Source organism: Capra hircus, chromosome 17, assembly GCF_001704415.2.
Source record: "Capra hircus breed San Clemente chromosome 17, ASM170441v1, whole genome shotgun sequence".
In the NCBI taxonomy this organism is placed as follows: Eukaryota; Metazoa; Chordata; class Mammalia; order Artiodactyla; family Bovidae; genus Capra; species Capra hircus.
In genome coordinates, this window is record NC_030824.1 from 31,012,750 (window position 1) to 31,034,844 (window position 22,095).

Consider the following 22,095-nt stretch of genomic DNA (forward strand, 5'->3'; position numbering starts at 1 on the left):
TTATTTGTCTTTCCATGGCTTATTTCACTCAGTATGACACTCTCTAGGTCATCCATGTTGCTGCAAATGGGATTGTTTCATTTTTTATGGCTGAGTAATATTCCATTGTGTATATGTACTACATCTCTTAATCACTGTAGATTCTACGTCACCACTGCTTGCAATCCCGTATTTGGGGGATATTAGGCTGTATCTCACTTTGGATCACTGTAAACACTTTTGGTCTCCTTCTAGCTAAACCTCCTTCATTTTTTTCCTGGAGGATAAATTCCTGGTGAGACCAGCTTTTCTTGATTTTCATTTCAGCACTCTTTTAACGATGCCAGGCTCTGCACCTCCTGAGAATGGAAGCTGACAAACAAATCCTTTGATTATAGGAAGGCAGACACAGGAGAGCCAACACACTGAAACGAGCTGTGACTCTCAAATGAATGAAAAGTTAGGGGACGTTGTAGTTAATTTTGACTTTTTAAACGTCATGTTGCTCCTCTCTTCTTGACTGACAGTTTGGTCACCCTCACTTTAGAATCTGCGGCATCCTTGACACCCACACCTGCAACCCCACCATCTACTGAGAGTGGCTGTCCACAGGACTGTGAACCAGCCCTTAAGACATTAGTCCTAAGACAAATGACACATTGGCAAATAAATGGCAAAGAGGCAACTTCATAGTGACATTAGGGCATAGTCGTGTTGGCAGTGCCTTTCTGGAAGGAAGTCTGCCTGTGAATGAGTCTGTTGATTTCATAATCTCAGCAAGCCTTTCATGTGCATGGATAGCAAGTGTACCCACGGAGGCAACCAGAGATTTTCCTAATGTTCTCCTTCTAAACCAAGCTTAAACTTCATCTCACTCAGGAAGTCCTCATGATCAAAAGTCCTCCAGTTTTTCCGGCTTGAGCTGTACCAATCTGTGCCATTCTGAGTACACTAAGAACAGGGATTTTGTCTTTTATATCTGATTCACTGAATATTGAGTACCCCTATACGTCAAACTCTATGTTAAAGGTAAGGGAAATAAAGCAGGATACTGCTATGCTCTATAATTTTCAGTAACATGTAACTTACAGATTTCACTTCTCAAAACAAAAAGTCCCACTGATTCACTATTTGCAGTGCATTCTCTTGTAAACTGACTCTTAATTTGACTGCAAACTGTTCTCCCACTTCCTATCTGTGCTTTTGATTCTTCTTATTGAAATTAGACATACTGTTTATATATATTGGAAAACACCCGGCTGCGAGAAGAGACCACATAAAAATGAATTAATCATCAGGTCTCATGTCTAGAGAAACTTATGTATTTAAAACAAAAGAATGTTTCCTTTAATTCAGAAAGGAAAAGAATAAAGTCAACCCACACCCAGTTATTGTGGTCATTCCCCATCAGTGGATGTTGTATTGAAATCTTTTTACATCTATCTGTTCTGAAAGTCTGTGAGTGACTTGGGCACAAGGACCCTGCTTATTACTTTATAAATTTTGAGAACTTGTCACATAGCAGACCTTCATCTCAAGTTTGCTGAAGTATGTTTTTACCAGTCTTTAGTAGTAGTAGTGAAAGTCACTCAGTAGTGTCCGATTCCTTGTGACCCTATGGACTATGCAGTCCCTGGAATTCTCCAGGCCAGAATACTGGAGTAGGTAGTTTTCCCTTCTCCAGGGGATCTTCCCAACCGAGGGCTCGAACCCAGATCTCTTGCATTTACACTTGCAAATGAGGCTCAAAATCTTGGATCTCCCCCACCTACCCTCAAGGTCAGGACTGCTAGGGGAGCTTTATTCAAATAACGACAACAATTTTAGATGCAATAAATTGGATAGCACACCATTGATTCAATACAGATTAACTTAGGGTCAGAAAGAGAGTCATTACATCTGAAAACAACTACCATAAAACACATCCTGATTTCAAGAAAGTTAAATTTTCAAAGTATGCAAGGAAATCCTGTCATTGTCCTTGACTGGACTTTTGGTCTCAAAATCAGAGCAGTCTCTTGGCTCTATTACGTCAGCCGACAAAACTCTTCAATGCTGCTTATATGCCCTCAACTTATTCTTCTCTTCCTCCAATGCTTTTTCTGAGACCATTGATAACTTGCAAATATTTGTCTGTTATTGTTTTCTTGAATTTCCATTTCCTTGTATAAACCCTCGTCTCTGAGTTCTTTCTTGCCTTATACAGCCTCCCATTGTCCTCAGGTCCCTGTCTCTGAGGCTCTTTCCTTCTTCCATGATGCTTACTCACCTTTTCCTAGGTGTGGGTGCCCCCAGGCTCATCCCTTTCATCTTTCAGTCCTCACAAGTCATTCTCAGCCCTGAATGATCATCAGAATCGCTTGAAGAGCCTTCTGAAAAGATTCAAGCCCAGATCCCAACCCAGATCTGTGGAATCAGTCAACTTGGATCAAGATAGTAGCTCTGTAACCCGTGTTTGTGTACCTTACTTAGCATCTGAAGTTCAATTTCTTCTCCTGTAAAATTAAGATAATGCTAAAAGCTCTTTCATCTGATCTCTGAATACATTTTTACTCCCTGTTGTCACAGCAAACATCATCTCTTCTCCTCATTTATTTAAAGCCTGCGTTCCTTCAAAAGCTGAGCTCAAATCCTTTCCTTCTCACAATGCTCATCATCACAACTGATTTTGGATTGTTTACAGAGCTCACTGAAAACTCAAGAGCGACTTGTTGAAATGAAATTGTTTCCTGGCTGAGCTTCCTACAACTATCTTGTCACTTTTCAATTTTTTTCTCCACACAGCACTTCAATATTCCAGAGTGATTTTTTTCACATTGTTCCCTATTTTAAATCTTTCAATGAATTCTCTTTTTCAAAATGTATTTATTCATTTATTTTTATTTTTTTGGTTGAGCTAGGTCTATGTTGCTGCACACAGGCTTTCTCTAGTTGAGGTGAGCAGGGGCTGCTCTCTAGTTGCCAATGCATGGGCTTCTCATTGTGATGCCTTTGCTTATTCAGAGCACAGGCTTGAGGCACATGGGCTACAGTAATTGCTGCACAAGGCCTCAGTAGGTTTATGTGCTTAGTTGCTCACATCATGTGGAATCTTCCCAGACTGGGGATTGAACCTGTGTCCCCTGCATTGGCAGGTGGATTCCCATCCACTGTATCACCAGGGAAGTCCTCACCGACTTCTCTTAGTTCTTAGGCTTGTTCAGCACCATGGCTGCAGAGTCTAGCAGTGCTTTGAATACAGGAGATGCAGGATTTATTGAGTGAATGCAGTTGACTGACAACATAACATGCAAACAGCTGGGGAGGCTAAACACAAACCTTGCCCAGGAAAGAGATGGCTCTTGGCACAGCTGAGAGGATGCAATCAGGTGGGTACACCTGGATCTGGTAGAGTCATCCTCTTTCAGAGCCTCTGCCAAGCCTGAGAGTGAGGCCAGAAGGTTTTTAAGCAGCAATTGTGCTTAGTGTCCCAAAAGTGCAGAAACACTTACCTCCAAAAATCTAAGGAGAACAAAGACATTATTGAATCTGCACTCCTGTAAGAGCAATGCTGACTGATCTCTTTCCCCTTAGAAATCTGAATTATATGTTCCAATAGATGACAAGCATAGGTTTTGCTCTTTTCCTGTAACTGAACATACCTTGTGCTAGACATGTTTCATTTAGGTTACCAGCCGCCTTAAGAGAGTGTCAATTCAAGCCATTGTGTGACTTTAATAGGATTACATTGATTAACTAACATGATGCATTATGATGGTTTCTAGGCCAACAGCATGAAATGAGGGGCTTTTAACCAAAAAAGTTATATTTTTGTTCTTTCATTGAAAACAACCATTTATATAGTTAAAGGCCCCACCCTGCAACATCCAGCTGCAGTTCTTAACAGGCTGGTTCCCTTTTCCTGCTCTGTGCTCTCATCTCACTTGCCCTGCCCCATTCCTCCCTTTAATGAAATCCCTTACTGTTGACAGTGGAAGTGAGAAATAGATTCAAGGGATTAGATCTGACAGACAGAGTGCATGAAGAACTACGGACAGAGGTTTGTGACACTGTACAGGAGGCAGGGATCAAGATCATCCCCAAGAAAAAGAAATGCAAAAAGGCAAAATGGTTCTCTGAGGAGGCTTTACAAACAGCTGTGAAAAGAAGGGAAGCAAAAGGCAAAGGAAAAAGGGAAAGATACACCCATTTGAATGCAGAGTTCCAAAGAATAGCAAGGAGAGACAAGAAAGCCGTCCTCAGTGATCAGTGCAAAGAAATAGAGGAAAAGAATAGAATGGAAAAGACTAGAGATGTCTTCAAGAAAATCAGAGATACAAAGGGAACATTTCATGCAAAGATGGGCACAATAAAGGACAGAAATGGTATGGACCTAACAGAAGCAGAAAATATTAAGAAGAGGTAGCAAGAATACACAGAAGAACTATACAAAATAGATCTTCACAACCCAGATAATCACGATGGTGTGATCATTCGCTTAGAGCCAGACATCCTGGAAGGCGAAGTCAAGTGGGCTTAGAAAGCATCACTATGAACAAAGCTAGTGGAGGTGACGGAATTCCAGTTGAGCTATTTCAAATCCTAAAAGATGATCCTGTGAAAATGCTGCACTCAATATGCCAGCAAATTTGGAAAATTCAGCAGTGGCCACAGGACTGGAAAAGGTCAGTTTTTATTCCAATCCTAAAGAAAGGCAATGCCAAAGAATGTTCAAACTACTGCACAATTGCACTCATCTCACATGCTAGCAAGTAATGGTCAAAATTCTCTGAGTGAGGCTTCAAAAGTACATGAACTGTGAACTTCCGGATGTTCAAGCTCAATTTAAAAAAGGCAGAAGAACCAGAGATCAAATTGCCAACATCCGCTGGATCATCAAAAAAGCAAGAGAATTTCAGAAAAACATCTATTTCTGCTTTATTGACTATGCCAAAGCCTTTGACTGTGTGGATCACAATGAACTGGAAAATTCTGAAAGAGATGGGAATACCAGTCCACCTGACCTGCCTCTTGAGAAACCTATATGCAGGTCAGGAAGCAGCAGTTAGAACTGGACATGGAACAACAGACTGGTTCCAAGTAGGAAAAGGTGTACGTCAAGACTATATATTGTCACCCTGCTTATTTAACTTATATGCAGAGTACATCGTGAGAAATGCTGGGCTGGATGAAGCACAAGCTGGAATCAAGATTGCTGGGAGAAATATCAATCACCTCAGATATGCAGATGACACCACCCTTATGGCAGAAAGTGAAGAGGAAGTAAAAAGCCTCTTGATGAAAGTGGAAGAGGGGAGTGAAAAAGCTGGCTTAAAGCTCAACCTCAACATTCAGAAAACGAAGATCATGGCATCTGGTCCCATCACTTCATGGCAAATAGATGGGGAAACAGTGGAAACAATGACAGACTATATTTTGGGGGGCTCCAAAATCACTGCAAATGGTGCTGCAGCCATGAAATTAAAAGACGCTTACTCCTTGGAAGAAAAGCTATGACCAACCTAGACAGCATATTAAAAAGCAGAGACATTACTTTGTCAACAAAGATCCGTCTAGTCAAGGCTATGGTTTTTCCAGTGGTCACGTGTGGATGTGAGAGTTGACTATAAAGAAAGCTAAGTGCTGAAGAATTGATGCTTTTGAACTGTGGTGTTGGAGAAGACTCTTGAGAGTCCCTTTGACTGCAAGGAGATCCAACCAGTCCATCCTAAAGGAAATCAGTCATTAATATTCATTGGAAGGACTGATGTTGTCCACTACTTTGGCCACCTTATGTGAAGAACTGACTCATTTGAAAAGACTCTGATGCTGGGAAGCATTGAGGGCAGGAGGATAGGGGACGACAGAGGATAAAATGGTTGGATGGCGTCACCAACTCAGTGGACATGAGTTTGAGTAAACTCTGGGAGTTGGTGATGGACAGGGAGGCCCGGCGTGCTGCAGTCCACGGGGTCACAAAGAGTCGAACACAACTGAGCAACAGAACTGACTGAGTAGATAGTGAAGATTTTCTGTGCTTGTTAGGAGTAAAAATTCACAAATGTACAAATAAACCTATAAGACATGAAATAATTAAGAAAAATTAACTCTGTTATTGAGTGAAGTAAGTCAGAAAGAGAAAAGCAAATATCATATATTAACACATATATGTGGAATCTAGAAAAGTAGTATAGATTATCTTATTTGCAAAGCTGAAATACAGGCATGGACTTAAAGAACAAATATATGGACATCAAAGGGGGAAGGGGTGAATGGAAAGAATTTGGAAATTGGAGTTGAAATACATACACCACTGTGCTGAAGTGACTTAGCACACATACCTGTAGGTACAAAGGAAATCAATCCTGAATATTCATTGGAAGGACTGATGCTGAAGCTCAAGCTTCAGTACTTGGCCACCTGATGTGAGGAGCTGACTCATTAGAAAAGACTCTGATGCTGGGAAAGACGGAAGGCAGGAGAAGAAGGGGATGACAGAGGAAGAGATGGTTGGATGGCATTACCAATTCAATGGACATTAGTCTCAGCAAGCTCCAGGAGATGGTGAAGGACAGGGAAGCCTGGTGTGCTGAAGTCCATGGCGTCACAAAGAGTCGGACACTACTGAGTAATTGAAGAACAATGCAGGTATGAAATAGATAATGAGGTAATGAGAACCTATTGTATTGCACAGGGACCTCTGCCCAATTTTCTGTAGTGACCTAAATGGGAAGGCAATCCAAAGAAGAGGGGATATAGGTAAACATATAGCTGATTCACTTTGCTGTACAGCAGAAACTAACCCAACATTGTAAAGCAACTTACTCCAATAAAAAGAATTAACTCTGTTACTAATTTAGGAGGAAAGATTAATTAATTCATGTAAATATACTTACCATGGGCACTGGTATCTGTGGCTTAGTTTGTCAATAGCAGCTTGACTGAGCTCTCCATACTGTAAAAAGAAGAAAATCAATGTCCCCTGATTCCAAGGTCACTCAGCATGAACATGTCTAAGAGTCTGGGTTCCTAGTCAAAGAGGCGGTCAGGTGGAGCAATTAAACAAGGAATGCTAAATTCATTTGAGGAAAGATGGGCTTTTGATTCTTGAACTGAGAAGAAAAGATAAAAGAAGTAAAATAAATCCGACCCTCTGTGCTTTCCCTGCCCTCTCTATAAAAGGACAGGTGTTGGGTGTGCAGAAGAGTGTCATCTGCAATCTCTAAATATCTCATGATTCTGTATCTACATGAGCAGGCACTCAAGACCAGGACTTACCATTTATTTTTTGTTTTTTATAGTGGGACCTTCTTGGTTACCAATCTTAAATATTGTACTGTGTACATATCCATCCCAATTCCCTAACAATCCCTTCCCCCCAGCAACTATAACATGACATCATTTAGACTCAGCTTAGCTTTCTTCACATCACCTTACCCTCATGTGAAAAGATGCTCAACAGCAGTAATTATTAGAGAAATGAAAATCCAAACTACAGTGAGGTATCGCCTCACACGGTCAGAATTGTCATCACCAAAAAGTCTACAAATAGTAAATGCTGGAGAAGATGTAGAAAAAAGGTATCTTCCTACACTGTTGTTTGGAATGTGAAGTGGTGCAGCCGCTATGGAAAACAGTACGGAGGTTCCTTAAAAACCTAAACATACAACTACCATATGATCCAGCAATCTGACTCCTGGGCAGATACCTGAAGAAAATTATAATTTGAAAAGATATGTGCACTCCAATGTTCATTACAGCATAATTTACCATAGACAAGTTATCAGTTCAGTTCAGTCACTCAATCGTGTCCAACTCTTTGCAACCCCATGAATCACAGCATGCCAGGCCTCCCTGTCCATCACCAACTCCCAGAGTTCACTCAGACTCATGTCCATTGAGTGGATGATGCCATCCAGCTATCTCATCCTCGGTCGTTCCCTTCTCCTCCTGCCCCCAATCCCTCCTAGTATCAGAGTCTTTTCCAATGAGTCAACACTTCTCATGAGGTGGCCAAAGTATTGGAGTTTCAGCTTTAGCATCATTCCTTCCAAAAAACACCCAGGACTGATCTCCTACAGAATGGACTGGATGGATCTCCTTGCAGTCCAAGGGACTCTCAAGAGTCTTCTCCAACACCACAGTTCAAAAGCATCAATTCTTCAGTGCTCAGCTTTCTTCACAGCCCAACTCTCACATCCATACATGGCTACTGGAAAAACCATAGCCTTGACTAAATGGACCTCTGATGGCAAAGTAATGTCTCTGCTTTTCAATATGCTATCTAGGTTGGTCATAGCTTTCCTTCCAAGGAGAAAGCGTCTTTTAATTTCATGGCTGCAGTCACCATCTGCAGTGATTTTGGAGCCCCCAAAATAAAGTCTGACACTTTTCCCACTGTTTCCCCATCTATTTCCCATGAAGTGATGGGACCAGATGCCATGATCTTCATTTTCTGAATGTTGAGCTTTAAGCCTACTTTTTCACTCTCCTCTTTCACTTTCATCAAGAGGCTTCCTCTTCACTTTCTGCCATAAGGGTGGTGTCATCTGCATATCTGAGGTGATTGATATTTCTCCCGGCAATCTTGATTCCAACTTGTGCTTCTTCCAGCCCAGCGTTTCTCATGATGTGTTCTGCATATAAGTTAAATAAGCAGGGTGACAATATACAGCTTTGATGTACTCCTTTTCCTATTTGGAACCAGTCTGTTGTTCCATGTCCAGCTCTAACTGTTGCTTCCTGACCTAGATATAGGTTTCTCAAGAGGCAGGTCAGGTGCTCTGGTATTCCCATCTCTTTCAGAATTTTCCAGTTTCTTGTGATCCATACAGTTAAAGGCTTTGGCATAGTCAATAAAGCAGAAATAGATGTATTTTGGGAACTCTCTTGCTTTTTCGATGATCCAGCAGATGTTGGCAATTTGATCTCTGGTTCCTCTGCCTTTTCTAAAACCAGCTTGAACATCTGGAAGTTCACAGTTCACGTATTGCTGAAACCTGGCTTGGAGAATTTTGAGCACTACTTTACTAGCATGTGAGGTGAGTGCAATTGTGCAGTAGTTTGAACATTCTTTGGCATTGCCTTTCTTTGGGACCGCAATGAAAACTGACCTTTTCCAGTCCTGTGGCCACTGCTGAGTTTTCCCAATTTGCTGGCATATTGAGTGCAGCACTTTCACAGCATTATCTTTCAGGATTTGAAATAGCTCAACTGGAATTCCATCACCTCCACTAGCTTTGTTCATAGTGATGCTTTCTAAGGCCCACTAGACTTCACATTCCAGGATGTCTGACTCTAGGTGAGTGATCACACCATTGTGATTATCTGGGTCATGAAGATCTTTTTTGTATAGTTCTTCTGTGTATTCTTGCCACCTCTTCTTAATTTCTTCTGTTTCCGTTAGGTCCATCATAATGTTAATCTTAGTTAAATCACCTGGTACTCTTTTTTATCTCCCCTGTTTTCTTCCCTTTTCCTCAAGCTTTGGTTTATAATGCCTTTCCTGATCAAGGATTGTGTTGGGAAAGCAGATCTATTTAAGTCATTTCTTAGTGATGAGGATCTGAAAACTTGATCACTTCTAGATGTTTAATGTCCATGCGTAAAATAATAAACAAAGGAAGAGACAAAATAAACAAGATTTAAATGCAAGGCTAAGCCACTATTCCAAAAGTTTGAAAAGTGATAATCTGTGTTTAGGACTTCCCTGGTGGCTCAGTGATAAAGAATCCTCTTGTCAATGCAGGAGATGTGGGTTTGATACCAGGTTGGAAAGATGCCCTGGAGAAGGAAATGGCAATCTACTCCAGTATTGTTGCCTGGAAAATCCCATGGACAGAGGAGCCTGGCAAGCTACAGTCCATGGGATTGCAAAGAGTCAGACGTGACTACTTAGCGACTAAATAACAACAATCTCTCTATAATAGTAAAATTTTTGTTTTTCAACTGATTTCTTTTTTAACTTTTTATTTTATATTGAGGTATAACCAATTAACAATGTTGTGATAGCTTCAGGTGGACAGCAAAGAGACTCAGCCATAAGTACACATGTATCCATTCTCACCCAAACTCCTGAGTCTCAACTGACTCCTGACACCTATTCCCTCAATATCAATCTTATCAACTGACTTACAAATAATTTCATTATCAATTTATGGGCAAATTTCCCAGGACTGGGATAATCTTTGATCTTTGTTCTCATTTTTAATAACCCAAAGTTTCACTGGTGTAATCTGGAAAGATTTTCCTTAGAAACACACAATGCATTCATTAGCCTCTAACCCTACCCCATTTCTCCTATAGTTATCAGCACATAATGTCATAGAAATTTACCTGAAATAAGCTGACCCTTCTCTGTCTTAATTAATGAGATTCATCATGATTTATTTGGACAGTTGTGCTCACTTTGTTATTAAATCTAATGAAATTCAGAATCAAAAAAATCCTCCCCTTTTTTTTACTGGTCAGTTATTCATAAAAGTGAAGCAAAGACTGATTCAAAAACGAATTCAACACCTTCATAGAAACAGGTAACAACTGAGTAGTGTATGTTCTATGCTAAGGAGATCAGTAAGAATCTTTGCAGCTATTTTGCATGCTTTCAACTAGCAAAAATAATTATAACTTGAAATTGGATATTCTCTATTAAGCAATCTTTAAATAAATCTAGGTATTAAGGAAAAAGAAATATCTGCTAATTACATTTAGATACTGTGAGTTAGACACAATTTCTCAAATGAACTATTAAATTTAAGTGAAATTAATTACAGACATTGGGGTCCATTCTAGTTAATAATGAAAATCACTGCTTAATATTTTTACTTTTAATCACAAACCATCTCTCCTCTAGAAGTGACATAACTGAGGAATCCTTTTACTTTCTTGCCAGGCTTAACTCAGGATGTTTTTCCTAATATAGCCAATTGTGACTTTTCTTACTAGAAAGGACCATTGCCCATCTCGGTAACTAGGAGGACTTTCTCTTCAGTAGGATGAGTACAATGGCCATGCATTTCTGGAACAGCGTAAGCACTAGGGTTTCTCTTGCCATCCTCCTCCTTGGTAACATGGAGCTCTTACACCCAACAGTGGAGTGGAAAATCCCCTAAGCCTACCTTTTCTTATGCTAATGTAATTTTTTCTTCGCTTGCCTCCATTTGCAAAATATTACTGTTAACCCCTTTGCTGCTTTTCTTCCCACAGCCAGGGAGAAGCATTCTCATTGTTGGTGCCTGGTCACCAAATTGCATAATGCTGCCTATTCTCAACTGGAACTATGGAAGGGAGAAAGGGGGCACCAAGCCTTTGTGTGGATAGAGCATTTGAAGCATTCATTTTACATTCAGAGCAGGAGTAGAAACAAAGCAGATCTCCCTGAAAAATGTCAGTGTTTAAGGCATGGAGTCTGTGATGCATTTTTCTTACTAAAAAGCAAAAAGTGAACAACAGTGCAGATGCCCATACTTCATTTTATGCCAAAGGATATGGAGGCTTGAGCTGAGTACCAATATGAATAATATCCTGATCTCCCCTTTTTTATTGGCACTGTTTTTAAATAACTTGAATTAGTTTATCAAATTTTAACAAACAGACTAAACCTTAAGTTTCCTGTGTTCCTTGACTCTGACCATAGTATGTGTTTTCTGTAGAGGATCCAAATAATGAGAAACATATTCCATTATGTTTCTAAAGTGTTTATCATAATATAATTTTAAAATTCATGTAGGTAAGAAAACATAGTATAGTGAGGCATTAATAATACTAGATCCCACTTCTTTAGACTTATTATACTAGATACTATGCTAAGTGTTCTACGCATTTATCTCACTTAATCCATTTGACAATACTCTAAGATTATAATAATATTATATAACATTATTTTCCCTGTGGAAGACAGAATTCTAAAGACCTCCAAGATGCTCATTCCCTTATATATACACCTTCTTCCAGATATTCAGCCAAATACTAACCTAGGTACTGCTGTGAAGGGATTTTAAAGGTGTAATTAAGATTCCAAATCAACTGACTTTAAGAAAGAAAGTTTTTCCTCAGTGGCCCTAACTTCATCATTCAAGCTCTTTAAAGGATCTGGGCACCTCTGGGTAAAAGGGATTTGAAATGTGAGAGGGATTTGGACATGAGGGAGAGTGTCTGTTGCTGGCTTTAAAGATAGAGGGGACCACCGACTAAGGGGTGTGGGCAGCTTCTTGATGTTGAGACTGTCCCCTGCAGCTGCAGAGAAATAGGACCTCAGTCCTATAGCCACAAGGAACTGAGATCCACAAATACATGCACTTGGAAGAGCCCCCAAACCTCAGATTCGATCATTGTCACAACTGACACTGAAATTCAGCCTAGTGAGTTCTGAGCAGAGAATCAAGCCTAGACTTCCCTGGACTTCTAATCTACTTCTGATCTATGATTTGCTTCTGTGAGCAAATAAATGGTGTTGCTTTAAGATGTTCTTGTTTACTGCAACACGCCAGGCTTCCTTGTCCTTTATTATCTCCTGGAGTTTGCTCAAATTCATGTCCATTGAATCAGTGATGCCATCCAACCATATCATCCTCTACTATCCTCTTCTCCCCCTGCCCTCAGTCTTTCCCAGCATGAGTCAGCTCTTCACATCAGGCGGCCAAAGTACTGGAGCTTCAGCTTCTAATTTAGTGGCAATAGATTACACTCAACAGAAAACTAATGCCATGCTCATTTTATCAATGGGAAAACTGAAACATAAAGAATAGTGGGCAGATTAGCATGTAAATAGAGGAAAAATAAAAAATTCTTCAACTGGCTCTTTTTCCATATTCAGTTTCTCATTAAGACCACACAGATAGATTTGTCTTGAAAAGCATTATAAATGCCAACTGCCTTATTTATCCTCAGAAAGAAGGCATATTTCTGTTGTTTTTTTCTGTACTTCTCCAGGGAGATTAATGTTTTCCTTATCCACGTGATAATTCAAGATACATGAGCACTTCTAGCAACACTAGAACTTATTCTGTTGGGAATTGTTAGGATTTGTGATGAGTAACCAATCATTCTGCAACCAGTCTTTTATCCATAGTTGGCGGATGGTCCCTACCAGGGTCTGAAATATGAGTGGACTCAAATATTCAAGCTACAGGAAAGCTACACAGGAGGTTCCCAAGTCTCTGCTTGTGCCCAGGCCACAGTTCCTGAAATATAATTAAGTGCCTGGTTGGTGACTGCTCTCACCCTCAGAGTTTTCTAATGTGTTGGCACTACTGTTAATTCAAAGGTTAGGAAGTGTGTTCCTCCCAAGTTAATTGTCCAATTAGCTTTACAGTACAGAATTGCACTAGGGGTGGTAACACAGGCATTGTGAACATAACAGTATAACTAAGTTTCAGCAAAGGAAAAAAATAAAATAAAAGCTAAGTAGTCCTTGAATCACTATTGAATAAGCTAGGAGGAGAATAATTCTTAAGCTCATGCACACTTAAAAGCTCATTCCACAGCCCCTGTCCCCCACCTCCCTTCTTCAACTTGGTTTGTTATCAAAGACTCTGCATGAAAAAAGAAAGAGATTTCAGTCTCCATTTCCCATCATTTTTTATGATCTCCTAGGCCGTGCTAAGTACCAGGAGGAAGGCTGTGGATGCTGTCAATAGAAAGTCAAGTAAGACAGATCTCACACCTCAAGTTGCTTATAGCCATTTGAGATGTGCCTGGCACTGTGCCCACCAATAGTCACACTAAAAACTTCAACAATGACGACAACACAGAGAAACTTCCTATGAATTCCTCCCCAACTGCAAGAGCCTGTATGGGCCCCAAAGCGCTTATTTTCAGTGCCATTTTCTTTGTGTCCAGAGACAGTGGGACCACATACCAGGGGCCTCTCTATTGAATGGGTTGTTTTCAATTTGCTCAATAAAGATTTCTTGAGTCCTGCGAAGAGAATAGCTAGCTCCAGATTGCTATGCATTCTAGGCACTTTTGTCAACACAGCTGACATACTGCAGAAGTGTTACATATGAATAATAGGGAAAACTATAATCCTAAATTTATAATGATATTAGAATTTCTTCCAAACATCTCAAAAAGCCAGGATAAATGCCAGATTCAAAAAACATATGTCCTGGTATTTTAGCCACCTGTGCCTGGGATGTTAGATAAAGCCCAAGTTTCTGAATTCTTGACAGTATATTTAAAGAAGCCTGATTGTGGAGTTAAATGTCAAGTTTACTAGAACCCATTCTAATTTATACATTTTTCTTAGCTTTGTATCTTGTTAGCATCATCAAATAATATTTGTTGAAAACCTATGGAGTATGCTTAATACTAATTTTAAGAAGTGCAATATTTTTTAAAAGGTTATATTTTTATTGAAAAGCATAGTCAACATGTATGTTAAGCCCTACAGAAGGTGGTAACCACCATGGCACATTTTTAGCCTTCCTTAATTAGAAATAAAACACTCACTAGACTCTAAATTACTTTGAGTTTATTTCCTTCCTTCCCCCCTTCTTCTCTTTCTCCCCATCCTTTCTTTTGTTTTCACATTTCCATATCCTAACAAAAGATGTGAGGATCAGGATGTCTGTTTTGTTCCAATTCACCAAAAATCGTCCATAAAGTCACAGCCAGGAGGAAGCCCACACTGACTGGGAAGCCAGTTACCTGGGGTTGGGGAGCCTGGTGATACGTGGACAGGCAGTGCCCAGGTACCAACCTTTTGTCCACAGAACCGCTTTGGACGCAGCACAGAGAGTGCATGTCAGTGATACCTATCTCGCTTTTTGTTTTCATGGTCTGTTCCAGGAAGGAAGCATTGAACTTAAAATTTATTTTCTGGGAGTTCAGATACAATTGATTCCTTCAATCTACTTGAGGAATCCTATAGAAAGCCATGACTTCCCTGGTGGCTCAATGGCAAAGAATCTGCCTGCAATGCAGGAGACACAGGTTTGATTCCTGGGTCAGGAAGATCCCCTGGAGGGGGACACGGCAACCCAATCCAGTATTCTTGCCTGAGAAATCCCACAGACAGGGGAGCCTGGTGGGCTACAATCCATGGGGTTGCAAAGAGTCAGACACAACTTAGCAACTAAACGACAGCAACAATAGAAAGCCAAGTTTTATGAAATGGGGAAATATTAACACCTGTGTATTAGGGCGATGGCACCCCACTCCAATACTCTTGCCTGGAAAATCCCATGGACAGAGGAGCCTGGTAGGCTGCAGTCCATGGGGTTACACAGAGTCGGACATGACTGAAGTGACTTAGCAGCAGCATTAGGAAGTTAATGTTAATATGAGGCTAACCAAAAAGTTAGTTCAGATTTTTCCATAATATCATGTGGAAAACCCAAATGAACTTTCTGGCCAATCCAATATACTATTTTCCCAAAAATGGAGGGCTATTTGGGCTTTGTAGCCAAGGTTTCTCCTTGCTCACAGATGGTCACTATGAGGCCTTCCCAAGCTAGTGGCTTCCTGTGGTATCAAGAAAGGCACTACTTTACACAGCACTTAAGGATGAAAGGTGCTGATGTAATTATTTTTATATTAAACAACAAACTGTTAGGACTCAAATAACTTGTGAGAACTAAACACACACACCCATCTGGGAAAGAAACAGCAGCCATTCCAAGGCACACCTAATTTTAGAAAAGCTATTTTCTATTTTGCTTTTATAACTTGGTTGAAAAAGGAAGCTTTGTTATCTTTTAAAAGTCTTCTGTGTTGCTAACAACATGAGGGTGAGATCTTAGGAATTTTAATGAGACTGTGATTCACCTAAATGAACCCAAACATAAATGAGAAATTTGTGGTGAAAAACACCCAGAAATTCTGAAATATGTGTGTCTGTGTGAGTCTACATACTGATCAACTCCATACCAACAATACTTCTCTATTTTAGGTTAATTTGAAAAATTTCCAGGACACTGTTGTGTGAAGGTGGGATTTGGAAGAATGCACAGGGTGCGGCTGGAAGGAAGTTTGGGAGGAATCTCATTTCTCTTTTTTCCCAAATTGCCAGAGATAATATTTGATGATATGTTTTAAAACACTGTAAAGAACTTAATACGTAGACGCTTGAAGATAATAACATTAAAAATATAGTTACCATTTTAACCTGCAGTCCCACTTCTGGGCATATATCTGGAGAGCACCACAATTTGAAAAGATACAGGGATCCCAGTGTTCATTGCAGCGCTATTTGCAATAGTCAAGACATGGAAGCAACCTACACGTCCATCAACCGAGGAATGGATAAAGAAGTTGTGGTACATATATATGTGATGGAATATTACTCATCCGTTCAAAAGGATCAAATAATACCATTTGCAGCAACATGGATGGACCTAGAGATTATCATACTGAGTGAAGTCAGACATAGAAAGACAAATATCATATCATATCATTTGTACAACAAGGAATTACTGTACAGCACAGGGACCTATACTCAATATTTTGTATTAACATACAGTGAAAAAGAATTTGGGAAAATAGATATACGTACGTATGTATGTATACATACAGTGGTTCTGTATGTAAAACTGAATCACTGCTGTACACCTCAAACTAACACACTATTATAAATCTACTATACTCCAATAAAAAGTTTTTCAAGATTTAATAAAGGAACAAACAATACAGAAAATAACTATTACTGAGCTCTTTCTTATTTTATCAAATAAGTGGGTTATATCTACTACTGATGACTCATTTTTTGGTATTATGAATGAAGCATCTTGTGTGTAAATGATGCAGAATGGGGTACCAGTAGACACTTGAGGCCCCATGAAGAAAGGAGAGGTGCTTATGAGACAAAAGAGCTGGGACTGACCCGGCCAGACCCTGCCGCATGGAAAAGTGCTCACCCAGCTAGGTGCCTCCCGCTGTGGCTCCAGCCCCATGCTCTGACTTCATTTCCCCTCTCACATGCTGGACTCCCACTAAGTCCCTGAACCCACAGCCTAGGCTGGGATCCTGGTTTCATCATTGACCCCCTGTACAGCTTCAGCAAGGGGCCTCAGCTGTCAAGACCTCCATTCCTTCCTCTGTAAGGGAAAAGAATCATAGTACCTTCCTCAAATAGTAAATAGTCAAGAGGAGCTTGTTTTTTAAAAATCTGTTTTACTGGAGTACAGTTTATTTACAATGTTGTGTTAGTTTCTGCTACAAAGCAAAGTGATTCAATTATATGTGTGTATATATATATATATATACACACACATGTTCACATATACATGTTCCATGATACATGTTCATATTCTTTTGGTTTTATTCTTATGGCTTATGATAGAATATTGAATATAGTTTCCTGTGCTATACAGTAAGTTCTTATTGATCATCTATTTTATATGTAGTTCAGTTCAGTTCAGTTCAGTCGCTCAGTCGTGTCCGACTCTTTGCGACACCATGAATTGCAGCACACCAGGCCTCCCTGTCCATCACCAACTCCTGGAGTTCACCCAAACTCATGTCCATCGAGTGGGTGATGCCATCCAGCCATCTCATCCTCTGTCGTCCCCTTCTCCTCCTGCCCCCAATCCCTCCCAGCATCAGAGTCTTTTCCAATGAGTCAACTCTTCGCATGAGGTGGCCAAAGTATTGGAGTTTCAGCTTCAGCACCAGTCCTTCCAATGAACACCCAAGACTGATCTCCTTTAGAATGGACTTGTTGGAACTCCTTTCAGTCCAAGGGACTCTCAAGAGTCTTCTCCAACACCACAGTTCAAAAGCATCAATTCTTTGGTGCTCAGCTTTCTTCACAGTCCAACTCTCACATCCATACATGACCACAGGAAAAACCATAGCCTTGACTAGATGGACCTTTGTTGGCAAAGTAATGTCTCTGCTTTTCAATATGCTGTGTAGGTTGGTCATAACTTTCCTTCCAAGGAGTAAGCGTCTTTTAATTTCATGGCTGCAGTCACTATCTGCAGTGATTTTGGAGCCCCCAAAATAAAGTCTGACACTGTTTCCACTATTTCCCCACCTATCTGCCATGAAGTGATGGGACCAGATGCCATGATCTTCGTTTTCTGAATGTTGAGCTTTAAGTCAACCTTTTCACTCTCCTCTTTCACTTTCATCAAGAGGCTTTTTAGTTCCTCTTCACTTTCTGCCATAAGGGTGGTGTCATCTGCATATCTGAGGTGATTGATATTTCTCCTGGCAATCTTGATTCCAGCTTGTGCTTCTTCCAGCCCAGCATTTCTCATGATGTACTCTGCATATAAGTTAAATAAGCAGGTGACAATATACAGCCTTGATGCACTCCTTTTCCTATTTGGAACCAGTCTGTTGTTCCATGTCCAGTTCTAACTGCTGCTTCCTGATGTGCATACAGGTTTCTCAAGAGGCAGGTCAGGTGGTCTGCTATTCCCATCTCTTTCAGAATTGTCCACAGTTTATTGTGATCCACACAGTCAAAGGCTTTGGCATAGTCAATAAAGCAGAAATAGATGTTTTTCTGGAACTCTCTTGCTTTTTCCATGATCCAGTGGATGTTGGCAATTTGATCTCTGGTGTCTCTGCCTTTTCTAAAACCAGCTTGAACATCTGGAAGTTCACAGTTCACGTATTGCTGAAGCCTGGCTTGGAGAATTTTGAGCATTACTTTACTAGCGTGTGAGATGAGTACAATTGAGCAGTAGTTTGAGCATTCTTGTGTCTCTATTAATCCCAAACTCCTAATTTATCCCTCCCTCCATCCCCTCTCCCTTTGGTGACCATAAATTTGCTTTCTGTGTCTATGAGTCTGTTTCTGTTTCACAAGTAAGTCAATTCCTGTCATACTTTAGATTCCACCGGTTTTTTTTATTAATGGATCTGGTCAGCCAAATTATATGTGCTGTTTATACAAAAATATGGAGACTGGGACTTCCCTGGTAGTCCGGTGGTTAAGAATCCACCTTCCAATTGCAGGTTCAATTCCTTGTTGGGGAACTAAGATCCCGCATGCCTCAGCACAACTAAATCCATGCAGTACAACCAGAGAATCGATACCATATGATGAATTTCTTTTTCCATCCCGCTTACTCACGCACTCTGACCATCTCTAGGCCCTTCCATGTTATTGCAAGCGGCACTACTTCTCCCCTTTTTATGGCTGAGTAATAATCTGTTGTAGGTATGTACCACATCTTCTTTATCCAGCCATTTGTTGAACATTTCCATTGTTTCCATGTCCTGGCTATTGTAAGCAGTCCTGCAATGAACACTGGGGTGCAGGGATCCGTGTGAATTATGTTTTTGTCTGGATGTATGCACAGGAGTGGGATTGCTGAGTCTGTTTTCAGTTTTTTGAGGACACTCCATACTGTTCTGTACAGTGGGTACAACAATTTACATCCCCACAAAAACAGCTCTTTTGTGTTTACTTTCTCTAAATAAATTCATGGCGAGAAAAATGTTTCATGAAGAAACCAACCTTGGATCAATTTATTGAACAGCTATCAAGAAGTCTGTTCCCATGTCCATCAAACTCAGAGAAGCCCTCTGTATTCACTCAGGAATTTGGGTCAAACAGGAGGCAGAAATTTCAAAACCTCAAAAAAATGTCCTTTTTATTATATCACACTGTATCCCATATACATATATTACTGATGCATCCCCATGGTTCTCTTTCTTACCTTCTACACATCATTCAAGATGTGACACTGTATGATATATTGGCTGTAATATCTGTTATGACTAATTGATTTACTATGGTCATTGGGATTATACCTGAGAAGAGTCAGTCCTCAAGTCCACTATCACATTGTTTCTGCGGGAAAGCCAAGTGTCTTAAATTATCTAGCCATGAGGTCAGATGCAGGAGCAAAAAAGGGACATGACAAGACCTGGATTAATGAAAGCCCATGGGTGGGACACATGCCCACCTATGGACCACTTAGAGAAGCTCCTCAGTTTGAAACCAAAGATTTCAATAGTCTCCATATATTTTTTAAAATATTTATGTATTTACTTGTTTATTTATTTATTTTTGGCTGCTTTGGGTCTTTGTTGTGGTGCATAGGTTTCTCTCTAGTTGTGCTGCAAGGGTTTAGTTGCACCGAGGCAGGTGGAATCTTAGTTCCCCAACCAGGGATTGAACCTGCATCTCCTGGAATTGGAATGCAGATTCTTAACCACTGGACTACCAGGGAAGTCCTGGTCTCCATATATCGTTGTATAAACAACACATATAGTTTGTCAGAGACCAGATCCATTAAAAAAACAAAAATGTACTGCTCTTAAATCTATGAAAATAACAAAAGCAGTGATCTTCGCTGGTTTATTACACATGAATCATCATTGCATTGTGGCCCCCCACCAGAGTAAGAAATAGCTAAACACATGAAGACCCAGAAAAGAGACCTGATGTTGTGATTTTTACTGACCTCTGAAAAAGTGGGGAAATATTTCAGGTGTCACTCAACCTGGAAGTTATCTTTCTACCCAAATCCAGATGACCTACAACCCCTTTCCAGTGCCTCCAAAGAGGAGAGACCATGACCGGGCAGGAAGCAGCTGCCCCAGGCATGTCACCAAGTCTACTGCAGGTGCCCGAGCTTTCTTAGCAGCCGGTCTTACAGGAACCTGGAGCAGTGAATTAGGAAGAGCAGCTGTTCAGGCTATAAAAACCCACTAGATCAAAGTTTGTGATTAAAATCCAGGTTCTGAGCTATTGCAGCGGGAGCCACTGAAGAGTCTCTGCAATCAGAAACAAAGCGGCACCTTGGTGGGACTTTTATAGATGCCGATGGTGGCGGGTGGGATCGAAGACCACCCAGGACAGGCAGCCAGAGAGGGAACAGGGCATGGATGGAGACGCTGCCCTGTGTTACATTGCGTGAAGGAATGGTCCAGCTCCTAGGCGAGGAGCCTGAATTCACGGCACAGGCACTCACATTTTACTTGTGATTAGGGACTCATTTCTAGGCGTAGTGGATGAGTGTGTATCAGCTCAAATGTCAGTTTCTTCTCATTGCTTGGAAGAGGCTGCCTGGGGACTTGCGAGGATAAGGAGTCCGAATCTGGGGCTGTCCTGGATACAGAGGAAGGAGGGAATGGAGCCAGGCCCTGGGTGTGGGGTTGGCCAGGGGGTTGAGGGGGAATGAACAAACTTGGTAACAAATCCTAGGCCTTAACTGGTAGGTAGATCGTATGTGGATCTTGACCTGTGCGGCTGCTGCTGCTAAGTCGCTTCAGTTGTGTCTGACTCTGTGTGACCCTATAGACGGCAGCCCACCAGGCTCCTCCATCCATGGGATTCTCCAGGCAAGAATACTGGAGTGGGTTGCCATTTCCTTCTCCAATGCATGAAAGTGAGAAGTGAAAGTGAAGTCGCTCAGTCGTGTCCGACTCTTCGCGACCCCGTGGACTGCAGCCCACCAGGCTCCTCCGTCCATGGGCTTCTCCAGGCAAGAGTACAGTATGCACAGTCATTCTCAGTGCATCCTTTTGCTCTCATGATAAAGTTTTAAGTCCAAGGAATTCTTTAACCCTGGTGGTCCAGTGGTTAAGACTCCATGTTTCCAATGCAGGGGGTATGGGTTCAATCCCTTATCAGGGAAATAGATCCCACATACCACAGAGTACAACACCCCCCCCCCAAAAAAAAAAAATCAAACTTAAGACAGATACATCTTTGAAAATATTTACTGTCAAATGCTGGGGCACAGCTGACAAGCCGTCACAGCCTGTGCCAAACAAGGCCAGCTTCCACGTGAGCCCTAGGTGGGGAGAGCTCTGTCTGGTTCACACGCAGTCCCACCGGGTTATGAGAACCACACAACCAAGCAGGGCTGAGAGTTGGAACCATCTGTGATGTTTCATCCAAAGAAATGGAATAAATCCCTTCCTGGAAGGTTAAGTTGTGGCTGACGTGGGTCTTGGATTCACAGCCCCACACACTCAACACAGAGACAACTCGAGGGCTGTGCACAAAACTGGGCATCACCTGAGAAAAGCCACAACGCCACCCAAGTTCTGGACTCTCTGCAAATCGGCTGCCTTGCTCTTGGTGCATTCTCTTCTCACTAGTGATCTCTTTTGATATTGAACCAAGTTTCTGATCTTCATCTTCATTGCCTGAGTGGAACAGGGTGGAATTTAGGAGCCTGAGCCCTTTTTCTGTGTCACTGGCTGACATTAACTACAAAACCACAG

At 41.0% G+C, this 22,095-nt stretch overlaps 1 protein-coding gene across 1 annotated transcript in view; it reads right to left on the minus strand.

The window, feature by feature from the left end:
- The window catches only part of C17H4orf45 (chromosome 17 C4orf45 homolog), a 135,612-nt gene that overhangs the window by 58,631 nt on the left and 54,886 nt on the right, over positions 1 to 22,095 (minus strand). The window contains exon 3 of the mRNA XM_018061490.1: positions 6,855 to 6,913. Coding sequence (XP_017916979.1) covers positions 6,855 to 6,913 — 59 coding nt within the window. The remainder of the gene's footprint in view (positions 1 to 6,854; positions 6,914 to 22,095) is intronic.